We start from the raw sequence: 18,694 nt of genomic DNA, 5'->3' as shown, positions 1-18,694 counted from the left end.
CCCCCCCTAGCTATACCCCCTGTCCTGGATATTGTAGATGTCTGAATGGAATCCAGTCTTACTCCAGACAATTTACCATCGGCCCCTAGAAAACTTGACTGGTACTACAGAGTACCTGATTCTCACAAATTTCTCTCTAAGAATCCTACTGTGGATCCAGAGACCATTTCCCAGGGACCTAAAGCATTAAGACTACTACAGCCAAAACCCCTACTCCTTCAGACGGGGATTCCAGAGCTTTACACAGATGGGGTAAGAAGGTAAATACTGCTGCAACTCTTGCCATCAGGGCATTGAATTGCCAGTTTCACATGTTGAAGTACCAGCAACATATGGAACGAATTAAACAAAAAATGGTGTTACTTCCAGATTGTGCAGAAAATAAAGATTTACAAGAGTTGTTGCATTTTGCAAAACAAATTAGTAAGCATACTTTGCAGTGTGGCTTTGATGCCCTAGAAGCATCTTGCAGGGCTGCAGTCATGGGGTTTGTACTGAGAAGGCATGTTTGGGTGAAGGAACAAACCTTGCCAGATCATGTCAAATCAAAATTACTAGATGCTCCTTTAAATCAGGACTGTTTGTTTGGTACCAAAGCAGAAGTTGTTCTTAAAAAGCGGGAAGAAAAAGCTAAATCTATCCAAAGAATTCTTACAAGTGCAGCCACCTAGATTCAGTAGGCATTGGCCTTCTGAAAATTGGTCCTTTCCAGCCCCTTCTAGGCCTTCTTAGACCAAACCCAGGGGAAACAGACCACCCAGACTACAGTCTCAGAGTATGCAGAGATCTAAACAATGGAGTCTTCCCACCACAAAAAGGAGGAGTGGTAAGTTGCCCCCTTATGGAAAAAGTTCACAATGACTTTTCAATTATCCTTCCCAGCCCTCCCCAATTACTTGTGCCCCTAGGAGGAAAACTTGCCCTGCATGCAAAAAAACTGGATGGCCATTACTCAGGACCGATGGGTCCTAAACATTGTATCCCAGGGGTGGTATGATTCTACTTCCACTCACTGCCAACCCCAAACAGGTTTCCAGACCTTCCTCCAAACCAGTGGGCAGAGGCTCAAAAGCAGGTGCTTTCCTTGCTCAATGTCAGAGCTATTCAACCTGTTCCAGTAGAACAAAGTGGGCAGGGTTTCTACTCCAGACTTTTCCTGGTGCCCAGAAAAGAGGGCTCTTGGCACCCTTTCTTGGATCTATCAGTTCTCAACGCCTTTCTGGTGGTCTCAAAATTCACAATGCTTACCCTGCAACAGCTTCTCCCTATATACTAGCCAGGGATGCCTGATTAGTCACTCTAGACTTAAAAGAAGCTTATCTGCACATCCCTATAAGAGAGTCATGCAGCTAATATCTATGCTTCAGGGCATGCTCTATGCACTATCAGTTCTCTGCACTTTCCTTTGGCTTATCTACTGTGCCCTGAGTATTCACAAAGTGCCTGGCTCCAGCCATTGTATATTGCAGGCAGCGAAATATCCAAATTTTCCCATACTTGGACGTTTTCCTGATTCAGCGGACAGTCGGGAATTGCTCCTTCAGCACCTGGCATTTGTAAAAAGCCTTATCACTTCATTGGGGTACACCATCAATGAAAAAAAAACACAACTGGTGCCCAGTCAAAAGATTGTATTCCTGATGGCAAGCTTAGATACAACTTCCCAGATGGCATTTCTCACTCCAGAAAAACAGGTCTATCTGACCAACTACTTGAAATAACTGGCCACCAGAACCCAGATATCTGCAAGGAAAATACTGCAAGCACTAGGGTTCATGGCCTCATGTATTCTGCTAATTCCATATGCAAGACTCCAATGGTACTTAAAAAGTCTCTGGTGCCAGCATTCTCAAGACCTGGAAACAATCATTCCACTCATACCTTGTCTAAGGGCAGAGTTCCTATGGTGGGCAGAAGCATGCATCCACAACAAGGGACTGCCTTTCACTCAACCCCTTGCCACCCAAACTCTGATTACAGACGCATCAGACTGTGCATGGGGGGGCTCACATGGCAGGCAAATGCATTCAGGGCCACTGGAGCCCAGGCCAAATTGTCCTGCACATCAAAAAGAGATGCTAGCTGTACAGAATGCTCCGACAGCCTTCAAATACCTAATCCTTTTAGGACAGTTGCTGATAAAAATAGACAACACCACAGTTGTGTGGTACATAAGCAGAGGGGAACCCATTCTTACCCACTCTGCAGGTTAGCCATGGCCCTGTAGAACACAGCTTTGAGCAACCAAGTGCATCTACAAGCTCAATTCCTGCCAGGCAAACAAAATTCTCTGGCAGACGATTTAAGCAGAAATCTCCTAGACCCACATGAGTGGAAATTGGAGCCCAACACCTTCAACCTTGTAATCCACAGGTGGGGGGGAAGACTGGATGTGGACCTCTTTGCCTCCCCTGAGAATCACCAGTTGAGCAAAATCTGCACCAGAAACCCTCACAACAGGGCCTTGGAAGGTGGATGCCCTATCCTTCCAATGGGAAAACCTCTCAATTTATGCCTTTCCCTTTCTGCCCCTCCTCTCAAAAGTACTACTCAAGATCAAACAGGACAGGCCAAGGGCAATTCTTATTGCCCCAGACTGGCCATGCCAGTACTGGTACTCACTTTTACGCAGTCTGATAAGTGCCACCCTGGCACCTTCACCAGATTCCTAGCCTGCTGTCTCAGCAGGAGGGACAGATTTTGCATCTACAGTTGCAAACCCTAAACCTTGCCGCCTGACTTATCCCCTGAATACACCACCAGCAACCCGCAGCAAACAAATGCTGGACATCATTCTTGAAGCCGGAAGGCCTAGTACTAGGAAATCCTATGCTGAAAAGTGGAAAGGATATTGTTCTTGGAATCAATCTCACGGAAAGGACACAGCAGTGCCCTCCTTACATCTAATCCTGGATTACCTAGCAGAGCTACTCCACAGATGCTTATCCTTCTCTTCCATTAAGATTCATGCTTCTGCCATCTCAGCTCATTATAATACTGAGCCACCTTCTCACCATCTCAAACCGTTCTTGAGAGGGGCTAACAGCGGAAGGCCCCCTAGGAGAGCACCCACCCCTCCCTGGGACCTTAACTTTGTACTGGAAAAGCTCACAACCCCCCCCCCTTTTGAACCTGCCGCTTCAGCAGGGTTAAAATTTCTCTTGGAAATCAGCCTTGCTTTTAGCCATAACTTCAGCAAGAAGAGTGTCTGAGTTACAGGCGCTAATGGCTGTGGAACCCTTCATTATTTTCCATGCTGATATGGTTTCCCTCAGGACTAACCAGTCCTTTATGTCTAAGGTGGTTTCCATTGTTGCTCTAAACCAATCCATCCATTTGCCAACCTTCTTCCCTAATCCTCAGAATAAAGGGGAAAGGATCCTGCAGTTCTTGGATGTGCACAGACAGCTCGGGTTCTACAGTACTAAACCTTTCAGAAAATCTGACCAGCTGCTAATCAGCTTTGCCACAGGGTCAGAGGGCAAGGCCATTTCAAAACAAACCATTTCCAAATGGATAGCACACTGCATCCATTTCTGCTACAAGCACCATGAAAAACCTACCCCACAGGGGATCAGACCACATTCCACTAGGGCTACTTTCACCTCTACAGCATTTTTCAAGGGAGTCCCTACCAGAGAAATTCTGGAAGCTGCAACCTGGAGTTCTGTGCACACCTTCACCAAGCATTACCACTTAACTATTTTTTCTACATACAGAGCTGGATTTGCTACAGCAGTCTTACAAGGCTTGCTAGCCAGCCCCAACACTTCTTGACTGCCTCCACCCTTCCTCAGCTTTGGGAATCAACCCAAGTGTGATAACTGCAACAGTGAAACACAAATAACATGGTACAGTTGTGTACACTTAACATACATGTAGATGTTAGTGTATTCACTGTCGCAGTTCTGTTTCCCTCCCTCCAGCCCCCTGGTTTTCTCCATCCTTTCTACCTCACCACTCTATGGCCATTTGTAATGGCAGTGGTATTTACTTTTTACTAGTGGTGTTCCCCACCATATACTTTTCATATTTGGGTGCTCCTGACATCTGGGGCAAGAAAAACTGATGTAATGGTGTCTTCTGCCTGTTTTTATACCACTGATGACCTGAAATCATGGAAGAAGTGACAGCATTTGATGCAGAAATCCCAAGACTCTGGTATGCGGGCCGACAGAGGGCTACCTGGATGCAGATAAACCCAAGTGTGATGACTGCAACAGTGAATATACTCTAGCATCTACATTTATGGTAAGTGTACACAACTGTACTATTGTTTTCTTTCATGTATATATTTTTATGCACTTTTTGATTTGCTTAACATACTGAAAGAAATAGAGAACCTACTCTGTTTTAAAGGAACAATTGTTGAATGGGTGGTTGTTCCAAGTGTTGGATTTTTGTAACTACCAGTACTTAATTTGCTAATAAAAACTAACATTTTGTAAATCACAGCAGTTTAGAAGGTGGGTGTTTAACTTTGTGTACTTCTTTCCCTAGTGAGTAAAACTTTTAAGACTCCTAGATGTTTTCTGGTGAGAATTAGTGAGACATTGCACTCAAGATAGATGAGTTGAAATCTGCTTTAATCTTAATCTTCAGTATCTCACTCCTTAACATTGTTCATATAGCAGATCTATATGTTCGGGAAGAAACTGGGACAAGGCAATTTTGGCATAGTGTTTGAGGCAACTAAAATTGAAACTGGCAAGAAGTGGGCAATCAAGAAAGTGAACAGAGAAAAGGTAATCATTTTATGCCATTTTTCTATTTTCAAGTCCACAATACTTAAAGAACATGCAGGAGAAAAATTAGTCAATTATGAAAAAATGTCTAAATGAAATGTCATATCCGAGTGTCTGCACATTGTTGATTTCTAACAACTGAATGAGGATATTAGAGCAGAATTGCAACTTGAAGCATTGGTAAATCAATAATTGGATAGTAAAGTAAAATAAAGCTTTTTAATTACTTTGTGATGGATATAGTCAAATGTCTTGTGCATGTAGGCTGTAATCCTTTCTTTGAGGAGGATACACTTGCAGCTTTGTGATGCCTTCTGCTCCCCGTTAGTCATTGATGAGGCTTTTACATACTCTTCTGTCCCCAGTGAATGGAAACAAACAAAATGTGCTGCTTGCATAATCCACACCAAAAATCTGTAAATATAAAGTTCAGTTGGAACCACAGCTAAGTAACTGTAAACGCTGTAAACACACAAAATACTTTATTAACGTGATTAAAACTTTTGTCTTATAGGCTTCAGCAGGCAAGAATCAATTAAAGCCATTGTGTGCTTCAATAAATGGAATGTTAAAAATTACTTGATCAAATGTACTTATTTTTCTAAATGACATAAATAGGGTTTTAACATAAAAAAATTGAATCCAGGTGTAGAGTTTGCATTAAAACGCAAAATCCATTTGGCTTCCTCTACTTCCTCTAAGAATTTAGAGATTGCTTCTGTCACCCAACCATGAACCAACACAATCGGTCTCATTGGTGGTTCCGATAAATGATTATATATTTGTCAGAATCTGTAAATAAATGGCGATAATAGTTTAGTGACCAGTAAATAATGTTAAAGGTTATTTGTTTTTCTACAGACAGATTCTCTGTATGTTCAGTAACTTTCTTAATTATTTGATATAACTCATCACATGTAATCCTTCTGTATTCGTCAGAATCCAGCATATGTAATACTGAAGAAACATAGTAGAATGTGTTCAAAACAACCACGCCAACACCACCACCTTTTTCTCCTTTTATTATCAAGTTATTATTTTTGCAAAGATCATTATTGCCTCTTTTTGTGATTGTGTTAGGTTGTAAAAAGATTTATCAGTTGTACGTAATTCATAAATATTTTTTTCTGTTGCTTTCTCAAATGCTTGTATAACTGCATTATGGGAGGAATAAATGTGCTGCTTCAACTACAAGGCCTTAGTTCATTTGAATCAGAGGTTCCAAACAGTTTCAGGTATTCCGCTTCCTTGTAAAGAGTTTAACTTCCATAAGAGTTTGAGCTATGCCAATTTTTGCATGTGGGCTGAATGCCAAACTATGACTGAGGGCAAAATATTAGTCTTCCGTTAGTTCATAGTCCACCTGTTCTTTTTGCTTTGTGTGTTTGACTTTGCATAGTCGGTCTGTTTAAATCCTTCTGTTTGACATTGTTGGCAAAAATCTTCCATTGAGGGTTTGCTGTCATCGCTAATGGATGTTTAAGTGTAGGAAAGTCATGCTTTAAATTAGAATCTATTACCATATGGGATTGGGCCTGTGGATCGTCAACTATTGATTTGAGAATCTTGTTCTTGTGAGCTTGCTCTTGTGGCCAGTCTAAGCATGTTGTTAGAGTGCGTTGTGCTGTTTTGCTCCTGCAACGTTGGTTGAACGAATGACATTTTATGTTTGACAACACATTAATAAGTTTAAATATCACCTTTATTCTCACTGATGGGTTGGATCTGATTCTTTGGATCCGTCTCTGCCATTCTGCAAGCTTGAGGTCTTCAGCAAAACTCGTGAGCCCTTTCTTACCCATAATCCAACCCCCTAGTTACCTGAGATCTCATTTGCTGCACAGCTAACAGATTGGATGCAGCTCTGAGCTGCTTAATATTTTTCTTCCTTGTATTCCCAAAGAAACTCTCTAAAAAATCTTTATCTTGAAATATTTTTTTTTAATTTGTAGTGACTGTAGTTACCCTTTCTTTTATCTGTAATAGTAGTGTCCATTTAAGTTAGAGGACGTCCAACGAACGTCCGTTTCAGTTAGAGGATGTTCTAACCCTTTCCTCCTTGTAAGTAATATTCCTTATTTTCTTGGAGACTGTTACCCAAAAACAAACAAACCAAGGCACGAACATCCACACAATAATTCAGTACATTAAACAACATCTCAAGTTCACTGTTTAAGTAATTCTTGCCAGCCAATCAAAATACATAATTAAGACACCAATCATACTTTAAAAGTGCAATAACCCAACTAAGCATAAAAGGAGTGCTTCATTTTCAAAATGGGTTTAATACTAGTAATTTAATTGAGGCCCGGTGGCATATCACCTCTAAAAAAGTTTATCCACTTGTACTCGGCAACTTCAGTTTTATTTACATCACCCCCTCTTTTATTTAAATACACCCTTTGTAATACCCTAAATTTAGACATATGCTCATTCCAATTATCCAAACTGTGTTTAGAGCAGTAGTCTCTATTCCTCCACAGATTTCCAAAATGTGTGAGGCAATTCTTCCTTTAAACCTACAATTTGTCTTACCTATATAGAAACGGGTGCATTTTACACAATTCGCAAGATAGATGACATTCTCAGCTGTACATATAGCAAAAGTTCTAAAAAAGAAGCTATGTACTTACCATAACGTTCCATGCGAGTTTGGCCAATTAGCAAAGCTTGAGGTCTCTTAGCTTGAGGCCGAAACCGTATCCCACAATGCACCTCTACCTTCCACAGATCTTGTTTGCTGCCAACTAGTGGTAAATCTAAATCGGATTTCGAAGGAAATCCTAAAGACAACTAGTGAGAGGAAACTCAGAAGAAACAAAATCAACGTAGAGCTTCTCTCGAACTTCCAGACATTGGATGGGGGTAGGTGGGCAGGTCGTAAGAATGAAGGTGAGAAGAACAACTCACATGGAACATTATGGTAAGTAGATAACTTCTTTATGTGAAGTTAGTCAATCCCACCTTCATTCTTACTGATGGGTAGCGTCCCCAGCACCACATTCTTGGGTGGCTCACAGGAGAACCTGTCTAAGGACAGCAGAACCAAATAAAGCCCTGTCCCTAGAGGCCTTGTCTTCTTTGTAGTGAGTTGTGAAGGTATGTGGTCTTGACCATGTGGCAGCTGCACAAATAGAATCAATAGGTAATCTGGCCAAAAAAGCTTTGGAAATAAACACCTGTGGTTGAATGAGCCTTGACTTAGCTCTCGAAAGAAATGTCTGCCTCGTGGTATATAAAGGATATACAATCAGAAAGCCATTTAGATAAGGTAGATTTAGATACCACTGCACCTTTCTTAGAATCTGAGAAGGAGACTAACTGATCAGCTCTTTTATGGTCCTTTGTCCTGTCTAAATAGAAACAAAGTTGTCTGTGGATGTCAACATTTTGAAGCATATATTCCAATTGGTTTGTGTGATTGGGAAAGAAAACTGGTAATTCAATTGCCTGATTGCGTGTTTTCTGAACAAATTTTTGCTTAGAACGAAGGGTACGTCCTGAGGGAAACCCTATCTTTGTGGAATATCAAATACGAGTGCTTAACTGAAAGGGCTTGCAACTCCGAAATTCTTCGTGCAGATGTAATGGCCACCAAGAAAATTGTCTTCCAAGAAAGATATTTCAGCTCACAGGAAGACGCAGGTTCAAAAGACGGGAGAATAATATTGGATAGGACTAAATTCAGATTCCATGGAGCGGTAGGTGATCTAATTGGTGGTTCTAGATGCATAGTACCCTTCAAAAAGACCTTTGCCAACTTGTGGGACATACCGTTTCCTGAATCACCTATATGGAAATTAGATACAACAGCCAGTTGTACCTGGATGTTTGCTGCTGCAGCTCCTTTATTGAACAGTTTGGTCAGAAACTCTAAGATATCTGATATGGAGCCTAGAAAAGGGTCAATGTTACTCTGCTGACCCATATTGAAAACCTCTTCCACTGAGGTATAGTATCCTGGTTGAAGACTTGTGAGGACAAAAGAATATGTTGAGCTTCCTTTGATAAATTTTGGAACTTGGCTATTCTGGGAATTGGAGCAGTTTGGACTGAAGAAAAGGGTGAAGAGCTCCTGACGATTGGGTCAGAAGATCTGGCACTGGGTCCAAGATCCAAGGTTCTTCTACTAGATGAGGCTTCAGAAAGGGGAACCAGATTTGACGAGGCCAGTATGGGGCTATTAACATGTGTCCTGCCCAGAAAACTGGCTTTGTGCAAAACTTTGGGAATCTGGAAAGGGAGGGAAGACATAAAGGAGTCCCGGAGGCCAATCGTGCACGTTCCTCTGGGACTGTCCCTGTTGAGGGATCAGGGCAATGTAGTTGCATTTGGTGTTTATGGGAGTCACAAAGAGGTCGCAGCAAGGCTGGCCCCATCTGCGGAAAATCATTTCCTGTACTTCCTACTTGAGGGACAACACGTGAGGCAATAGAATTGCTCTGCTGACTCTCTCAGCTATCATGTTGGATTTTCCCGGGATGTGTGTTGCTGTCACAAAGCGCTGGGTGGACTCTGCCCATTTCCATAGTCTGAGAGCCTCTCTACATAGGGGATAAGATCTGGTTCCACCTTGTTTGTTTATATACCAGACTACGGACATGTCTGACTGGATTGCAATTGTTCTTAGAGGAAGAGTCTTGAATGGACTGCAATGCTAAGAGCCACTCTCCTCTCTAGGACGTTTATGTGCAATTGAGCCTCGTGAACCTGCCATGTACCTTGGGCTGTCCGTCCCTGATAATGTCCCCCCCCACCCGATCAGGGAGGCGTCCGCTGTCACCATTGCAACTGGAACCGGAAGGACAAAGGGATGTCCCATGGTCACCGACTTGGATGTTAGCCACCACCGAAGATCATCCTTGCAAGAGTTGGTCATCAGAACTGGGGTGATTCATTGCTGATGCCTGATGAGTGCGGTGAGGAGCCAGTCCAAATATAGAAAAACCTGGATTCCTTGCCATATATTTGCTGAACACTCTGGGGGCTGTAGTGAGACCAAAGTGCAGGGCCCAAAACTGGAATTGACTGGCTCCCAGCCTGAAGGGCAGGTGATCCCTGGATGGCTTGGCCATTTTGATATGGTAGTACGCATCCTAAAGATCTATTGAGCACATCAAATTGTCTTTCCCTAGGAACGGGTTTATATACTCAAGCGTGACCACCCGGAACTTTGCCTTTTCTACATACTTGTTGAGTCTGCTTAATTCTTAAATTGGTCTCCAGTCCCCTGTTTTCTTTGGCACCAAAAAGAATCTTGAGTAAGTTCTGGATCCTTGCTGGTCTGCCAGGACTGGTTGGATGACACTCTTTTTTATTTTCGAATAGTTTTTGAACCTCTACTGTTGCAACATCCCATAGACTGGATGGAACGTCCGGGATTCCTTTTGTTGGTTTGGGGTGGGTATGAACGGGGATGAAATAGCCTCTGGATATGACATTTTGTACCCATCTGTCTTTTGAAATTTTGAGCCAGGTGCCTAGGTATAAAGATAAATGTCCCCCAACTGCCTCCAGAGCAGGACATTCGGGCCTCCTTTCAGGAGCACTGGTAAGGCTTCCCAAGGAACTGATCCTTGTTGCCCTGGTTCTACGGATGCCCTCTGCTGCGTGGACGACTTCTTCCATCATTGTCCCCTCCTCTGCCCCTGGAGGAGGTTTCATCTCGTGAGTTCGGAAAGGCTCCTTGGGCTTTGCAGAACAACATTTATCCTCCCCGTTGACCTTTAGGGTAAGGTCTAGTAGGGGTGGAAAAACAGACTCCTATGATGGTCTTTTTCCGTCTTGCTCACATCTAGTGAGGGTCTCAACTTTTGGTCCGAAAAGGGAAGAACCATCTAATGGGGCATTCACAAATGACTTGAAAGGTTCCGCAAAAGAACATAAGCGCATCCAGGAATGCCTCTGAAGAGCAATTCCTGTACCCGCTGCCCTACTCGTCCCATCAGCTGTGTATTATACGAGGCGTATGGAAGAGTTAATGATAGCATTGAGGGTAGCAAGCTGAAACGTCACTTTGTCCGCCACTGTATCGGCTACTGCACCCTGGAGAGCATCTCCTAGCTCTTTCAGATAATCTCTCTGAAGCCTTGTGAAGTGGGTTAGATAGTTCAAGGACTGAAGATACGCTTAGTGTATCTGTCCATAATTCTAGATATCCTATTAGGAGGATGGCTAGATGTAGAGGTCTCAGACATCTCTTTCTTAGTGGCTGCCGCAACTACCATGGCATCAACGGCTATAGGCTTGGATAACGAGCCTTTATCATGAGCTGATATGTATTTGTTGGGCCTCCTAGGAATGGGCTCCATAGTATCTGGTGACTCCCACGCCCTTTGAGATAAAAGGCCCATCAACTCATTGAAGGGCGGAGAAACCCAAAAGATGGAGGGTCGAGACCCAAAAGCCTTCAGGAGCACTGATTTGTCCTCAGTAGGGTTAAGGGCCTGCCAATCACACATCTGCTTAAGGATCTCTAGGATATCTGCAAAGGAGATATCCTCAGAGGTGGACTTTGGGGACCCTTCTGATTCCTCCAAATCGGTGTCAGATGTGATGGATTCCTGCGGGGAATCTAAATGTCTCTTCTTGCATAACCTTTTCTGAGGAACCTCCAAAGTGGGTACTTCTGGGGAGGTCTCGGAAGAGCAGGGCTTCAAGGGGGCTTCCTGAGGCTCTGGGTCCCTACACTTAAGGTGGGTCTGCAGTGACAGAAAAGATTCTGGTGCCTTATGGGAGGAGGTGGCCATTTCAGAGGTTGTGGCTGTCGGGGGGGGGGGGGCAAAGCCCTCCTCATTGCATCGAAGGCACCACGGTTCCAATGCAAGGGAGCACCCGGGTCCGAAGACACCGATGACTCCTCCCTCACCAAAACTGCAGGCTTCGAGCCAGAGGTGGAAGCCAAGTTCATCTGTGCTGAGGCACCAAGGTGAAGAGTTGGAACAGATGCATCTGTTCAACACCCCTCTCCAGAGCCGACGAGAGAGTGTCCGCTCCTAAAGTCTGCTGCATCAGGGTTGTCAGTACCGACAGGTCCGAGGTGAGTGTCTGTACCGACAGTTCCACAAACGATTGAACGAATTTCTCTGGCTCCGATGTCTCTCTATTCGAGTCAGAGGAGGAGCAGAAATTAAAGGAAATGATGTCTGTTCTGAAATTGCCGGAGTCAAAGCCAACAGAATTTTAGCCAGCAGTGGATTCTGTAACAGTCTCCATACCACACGATCCACATCTGAATCACAGTCTGGAAGCTCAAGAGGAAGCTAAAGGAGGAGCCAGTGAGCCCATAATCTGAGATCTTAATGCCTGAGAGACCGGTTCCAAAACTGGGGACTGGCTCCGACCCAATTACCTGATATAACTGCTCCAAGGACTGCGGAACCGAGGCAGGCACCTTTTTAGAAATCTTCTGAACTGAAGAGCAGATGAAACAGAAGACGATGGTTTTGATGAAGGTTTTGGTTTCCCTGGAGAAGCAGTATCCAAGTCTGACTGAAAGGCAGACTTGGTAAGTCAACGCTCAACCATGAAGATCCAAAAAGATGCCAGAAATCCAAGTAACACGACTCCACAGCCACCAGGAACAAAAAAACAAAAGCTGGTGTAGAATACGAAAATCCTTTATTCAAGTAAGTCCAAGAAGAAATAAACACAAGCGCTTTCGCTCAGGGTAATCCTGAGCTTTTTCAAGTGAGTACAAAAGCATTTGCTGAAGCCAAACCTTTTTATATAACCATGGGTAACACATTAATTGAAAACAAGTGTTGTCAATCAGTTGTTAGATTCCTTAAAGGGGCTTTGCATTGATTAAAACATGAGGTAAAAGCTTATATTGTTAAAAAATATATATATATTTAAAAGCTGGATTATGCATATACAATTACAAAACATTAAAAACACTGTTTCAAATATAATAGAATAAAAATTAAAATAGTTTAAAATACTGCTATTGGAAACGTTGGAAATCCATAAGTTTTGATGAACCTGGGAGACAAAATTCTGTTAGAAGTGTGAGGGAGCATTTTATTTAATGTTGGTTTGTAATAGGAGTCTTGGTTCTTTTTCATAGTTCACATCAAAAAAGGCACCCTAGGACCAAGTGTCAGGTTATCAAACCAAAGAAAAAAAGAGCGTGGGAGTTAGGGACCCAAGATTCACTAGTTTCCTTTTCCCTAAGTCGTGTGTTCTGATAAAATGCGCAAGTGCCAAGTGGTAGTGAAAGAAGGGCATAGTGTTTGTAAACATGGGACAACAAAACTAATTGGTTAGGATGGAATAACTATAATCGTGCCCTTCTAAGCTTTAATACGGGTTTAATGCTAATAGTACCGTTCAATCCAGGTGGTCTCCCTGCATCTAGCCTTAATTGCCATACTAGCTCAAAGTACTCGAGGGTGGATTCCCAGTCACCACCGCTAAGATCCGGTTCCACTTCTAAAACAAAGAATTTGATGATACTACCCGGGCAAAGAAGGGAATGCTTAAAAAAAGCATTAGTTTCTTTCTGTTTAGCCATGTCATCTAAGTGTTCATAGATCCGTCTCCTGAATTCTCTTTCAGTCTTCCCCACGTAGAAAATCGAACACGTGGTACAAAAATACCCAGGTATACCCCCCCTTTGCTTCCACAAGAGTAGGAACCAGTTGGTTTCGTCCTAAACCTCCTGGATGGAATGTACATGGATTCGACGTTCATTAAAGCATGGCATTGACTACAAGAGCCACATTTGTAAGTGCCCTTAGATGGTTTCACCTTCTTTTTGTTATCTGGTTTCCTTTCAAAAATTTCTTTGAAGTTGATGCCTCTTTTTCTAACGAAACTAGGTCTGGGGGGTAAAAGGTCCTTGAAATCTTCATAAAGGGCTAGAACCGGCCAGTAGTTTCTGATGGTTTCCTCCATTTCTTTGGAACTAGATGAATAGGTGTATATAAAACTGTTTGTAGGGTGGTTGGCTACTCTGGAAGTTGATGGAATAGCCAACTCTGGTCCTTTTCCCAAAATAGGTGTGTATAAGGTTTTCCTCAATACTTTGATCTCATCAACTAAACCCATAAACATTTCTAGGGGATATCCTCTTTCCAGGAATAAGGCTCGCAAGGTTTTAACTTCGAACACACAAAGTCCTCATCAGTGCTACAGATTCTACTCGCTCTTATGAGTTGCCCTTTAATGATTCCCCTTTTCTGATATAAGGGGTGTGCACTATCAAAGTGTAACAATGAGTTAGAAAAGGTGGGTTTGCGGTATAATTTGGAATGGAAAGTATTCTGGTTGAAATCCTTGAACAAGGTAATGTCCAAGTAATGGAGCTCCTGAGGGCTAGCAGTGTATGTGAATTGTAGAAAACCAGTCGAGGTGTTGATATATTGGAAGAATTCTTTGAACTCACATTCTGAGCCTCCCCAGAGGATGCAAATGTCATCCAGGTAGCGTTTGTAAAAAAGGATATGTTGCTGCCAGGGGGGCATCAAGACAAATGTGTATTACCATTTATGCAACACCACGTTAGCATAAAATGAGGCACAAGATGCCCCCATGGCGACCCCTTTACGTTGCCTGAACAGTTCGCCATTGAAAAAAATAAAGTTGTTCATCAGGACCATCTCCATCAACTCCGTTAGTAAATTTGTAAGCTTATTGTTGAGGCTGGTTTCATTACTGAGAAATTCTGTAAACCACTCTATACCTTCTTGGTGAGGAATGCTCGAAAAGAGGTCCTTAATGTCTATGGTGATCATGATCAAATCAGGCGAAAAACAGGAAACGGGAATATCTTTTTAGAAATCTTCTGAACTGAAGAGCAGATGAAACAGAAGACAATGGTTTTGATGAAGGTTTTGGTTTCCCTGGAGAAGCAGTATCCAAGTCGGACTGAAAGGCAGACTTGGTAAGTCAACGCTCAACCAGCTTCCTCTTCCTCTCAGCCAAAAGCCTGGCAACGAACCCATGGCAAATGGAACAAACTTCCTGTAGATGTACCTCTCCCAAACAGTAAACACAGGTGGTAGACATCTTCTGGTTGCATTTAGGGCAATTTTTAAACCCTGATTTAGCTTTTTCAGACATTATGCCAAATGACACCTAGCAGCAATCTCAAAGAAAAAGCTATATCTCTTGTCAATAATATCAATTGGAATAAATCTCAAACAATTTGAAGAAAGCCTGGCAAAGGAAAATAAGCCTGACCGGCTCTAGTAACAAACTTAAAAAAAAAACAAAAAACTAAAGATAGCCTAACTTTGGCTAAACGGGATAGGGAGAAAACTAACAAGGCACCAACAGGGCCTAATCGCCAAAAAGAAATACAAAGTTCTGTCAACTTTCCTCAAGTAGCGCAATAAACAAGCACAAAAAATACCTATTTAAGGATAGCCTATCCTTATTGAAATACACAATATCTTTTCTTTCCAGAAAACTGTCCAAAACTACAAGAAAAATGCACTTATCTGAAAACAAAATGGCCTGAGCTGTAGAAAATGCATGATCTGTTGCAGCGGCAAACTAGATCTGGTGAAGGTAGAGGTGCATTGTGGATAGGGTTTCGGCCTCGAGCTGTTTGAGACCTCGAGCTTTGCAAATTGGATGACTTGGAGCCGAGGATCAGCTCCAAACCCATCAGTAAGAATGAAGGCGAGATTGAACAATTTCACATCATAAATTTTGTTCCAAGAACATGATGTACATATTCCATATCCGTATTCATTTACAATAAGCACAGTTGTAACATGGAGCTGTATTTTTTCTTTTTAAGTTGAACCCCTTATAATTCATATCTTTAAAACATAAAAGTTGTTTTAAGATTCTTCTTTTTTTTATATGCAAATTGTGGTCTTACTCCACCTATCTTTTTCATTATCGGACTGTAAAATAGTCCAATTCCTTTCCATAATATATTTTGTGTGTGTGATCCACCACTATGAAAGACTATTAATCAGGAAGACACGAGCCTTTGCAAAACTAGTTCAAGTACTAGGGAAAATGGCTGCATCAATTGTACTCACCCCTCTAGTGTGTCTGCACTTGAGAACAATTCAGTGGTTACTTTCCACACAATGGTCAATCCTGGAACTTCCATTGTCACACACAATAATAAACGCTTGCAGGAAAGATCTTTTAATGGTGGATTCACTCCCTCTAATATCTCAAGACCTCCAGTTCATACTCCATCAACCCTGGGCCACGGTGACCACAGATGCTTCCCAGATACGGGGGGGGGGCATTATCTAGGGAAGACAGTCCAAGGCATCTGGCAGCAGGCTCATTTGCTCATAAACGTTCTAGAGATCAGGATGGTGCCTTTAGCGTTGCAAGCATTTTAAGACGCTCTCTCTCTAGGTACGATGGCAATCCAGTCAGACAACATGTCTGTAGTCTGGTACATAAACCGGTAGGAATCAACTCTTATCCCCTTTGTTGAGAAGCTCTAAGGGTCTGGCAATGGGCAACTGCTTCCAACCACTTTCGTATAGCAACGGACATCCTGGGAAAATCCTTTGTGATTGCCGACAAATTGAGCAGGGCCATTCTTTGGCCGCACGAGTGGTCCCTCAGTCAAAAAGTTACAGAAGAGGTTTTCTGGAAGGGCCAGCCTTGCTGCGATCTCTCTGCATCTCCCAATAATGCCAAATGCAGCAACTACTTTGCCGTCATCCCTCCCATGGGGGAGTTACCAAGGGATGCACTTGTTCATGATTGGCCTCTGGGCCGACTTTATACCTTTCCTCCTATTCCCCAAGTTCTTACAGAAAGCCAGCTTGTTGGAGACAACAATAATACTAATTGCCCCCTATTGGCCTAATCAAATCTGGTTGCTTCCCCTTTCCACAGTTTCATCTTCAGGATGAACCATGGATTCTGAACCTGTTTCAGACCTTCTAAAACAGCTCGGTTGCTCCACTTCCCTTGATTGCCAGGTTTCCTCTGTAGTCAAACGCATCTTATCTTCTCATAATAAAACTTCCACACACAAATTGTACAGGAGTAAATGGCATAGATTTGTTACATGGGCTAACCAATCACATAGACCCTATTTCTGCACCCATATATTCTATTCTAGAATTTTTGGCAAAGCTTTTCAACCATGGAGCTGCTGCAGCCAAGTTCAATTGGCAGCCACTTCCAATTTTCATATAGGAGAAAATAGTTCTGGAATAATGTCAGTCTTTGTAAAGCTTTTTTGAAGAGGACTACTATGATAAGACCACCATATAAGAATCCAACACCCCCTGGGATCTCAATTTCATTCTGTCTAACTTCTTTTCCTCTCTTGAACCATCAGCAACATGCGATTTGAACTACGTCTCCTGGAAAATGCTCTTTTAGTAGCTGTTACATCAGCCAGATCAGTTTCTGAATTACAAGCTGTGTCTCCCAAGTCCCCATACCTAATTTTTCACAAGGACAGAATTTCTTTGTGCACGAACCCCTCCTTTCTGCCGAAAGTTGTTGGAAAGTAACCTCAACCAGTCTATAGAGCTGCCAGTTTTCTTCCCTAATTTCCAAAATAAAGGGGAATACTCACTATGTCTCCTTGATGTTCACAGGCAGTTGCATTTCTACCTACATAGGACATCTGAATTAAGAAAATCAGATCATCTTTTTGTATTTTACTGTGACATTAGGAAAGGTCAACCAGTAACAAAAGTTACTTTGTCAAAATGGCTCACACTATGTATATCTTACATCTGTTGTTCTCACAACTCCCCCTCCATGCTCCCAGCCTTTACTCCTGGGAAACAGAGTAGTACAAATTGGGTTCTTTAGAAGCATATAGCCTCAGAATTCATTCTTTTGCGTATTTTTTGGAAATCATACACACCTCTGCATATGTCTATATCTCCCTTCTCTGTCAGTCTAAGGGCAGACAATATCGGAGGTAACTAGGGGGTTGCATTATGGGTAAGAAAGGGCCCACAAGCTTTGCTGAAGAACACGAACTTGCAAAATGGCCGAGACTGATCCGATGGATCAGATCTGACACAACAGTGAATTCAAAAGTCATACACAGATTTAGAGTACCAAACAGCTTTAATCCTGGTACCTTGGCATTTCGCCTTCAAGGGATATCAAAATATCAAATTGTAAAGCTTAAATATACTAGACAGTTAAACACAGTTGTTTCAAAATTTGTGTATACATCCCATTTTTAAAGTGACCAGTGCAACATAAACACATCCCTTGCTCCTGAAAAACTGCAGTATTCCCATGGAAGTTCAGCAGCAGCAAAATTGCAACATAATCGCAATGAATTCTACAGTAACAGCATCATTAAAAAAATTCAACCAAGTTTACATAAAAAATACAACACCCTCTCATAATGTGTATGTACCCATACGAAAATATATATAAAAAATGTGTGTATACATATATAATATACATATAATTAATAAATAAATAAATATATATATATGCATATATATATATATATATATATATATATATATATATATATATATATATATATATATATATATATATATATATATATATATATATATACATGCATATATATATATATATATATATATCAACACACACACACACACACACACACACACACACACACACACATACATACATACATACATACATATATAAACATGCGAGTGAAATTTCTTCAGAAATTTACCACCACCTCCTGATTTAATCCACGTGATACCAAGGTTCCAAAATTATAAATAAAAGCAGTCTCCAGCTGATGTAATGTATTGGCAAATAGAGTACCACTAGCACAGTTGCCAGATGGCTGGGCTAACACGCTAAAAAATAAGGAATCAAAATTTCCCGAAAGGGCTTCAGTAAAATGTTCTGCCACTGAACTGAAGCTTATATTACCCCTTCTAATGTTTCTCAAATGTTCCAAAATTCTAATCATAACTTTTTTTTGGTCTGACCTGTATACCATCTAAACTCACCAAACCCACATCCCAGAATGTATATAACCCCACATG

General features: G+C 41.9%; 1 protein-coding gene across 1 annotated transcript in view; it reads left to right on the top strand.

The window, feature by feature from the left end:
• Positions 1-18,694, top strand: part of STK33 (serine/threonine kinase 33) — a 247,610-nt gene that overhangs the window by 95,830 nt on the left and 133,086 nt on the right. Inside the window, exon 3 of the mRNA XM_044082810.1 lies at positions 4,632-4,745. Coding sequence (XP_043938745.1) covers positions 4,632-4,745 — 114 coding nt within the window. The remainder of the gene's footprint in view (positions 1-4,631; positions 4,746-18,694) is intronic.

The sequence above is a fragment of the Protopterus annectens genome, chromosome 9.part0 (genome assembly GCF_019279795.1).
Source record: "Protopterus annectens isolate FY-2018-M chromosome 9.part0, PAN1.0, whole genome shotgun sequence".
Lineage (NCBI taxonomy): Eukaryota > Metazoa > Chordata > Ceratodontiformes > Protopteridae > Protopterus > Protopterus annectens.
This window is presented reverse-complemented; position numbering and strand designations above follow the sequence as displayed.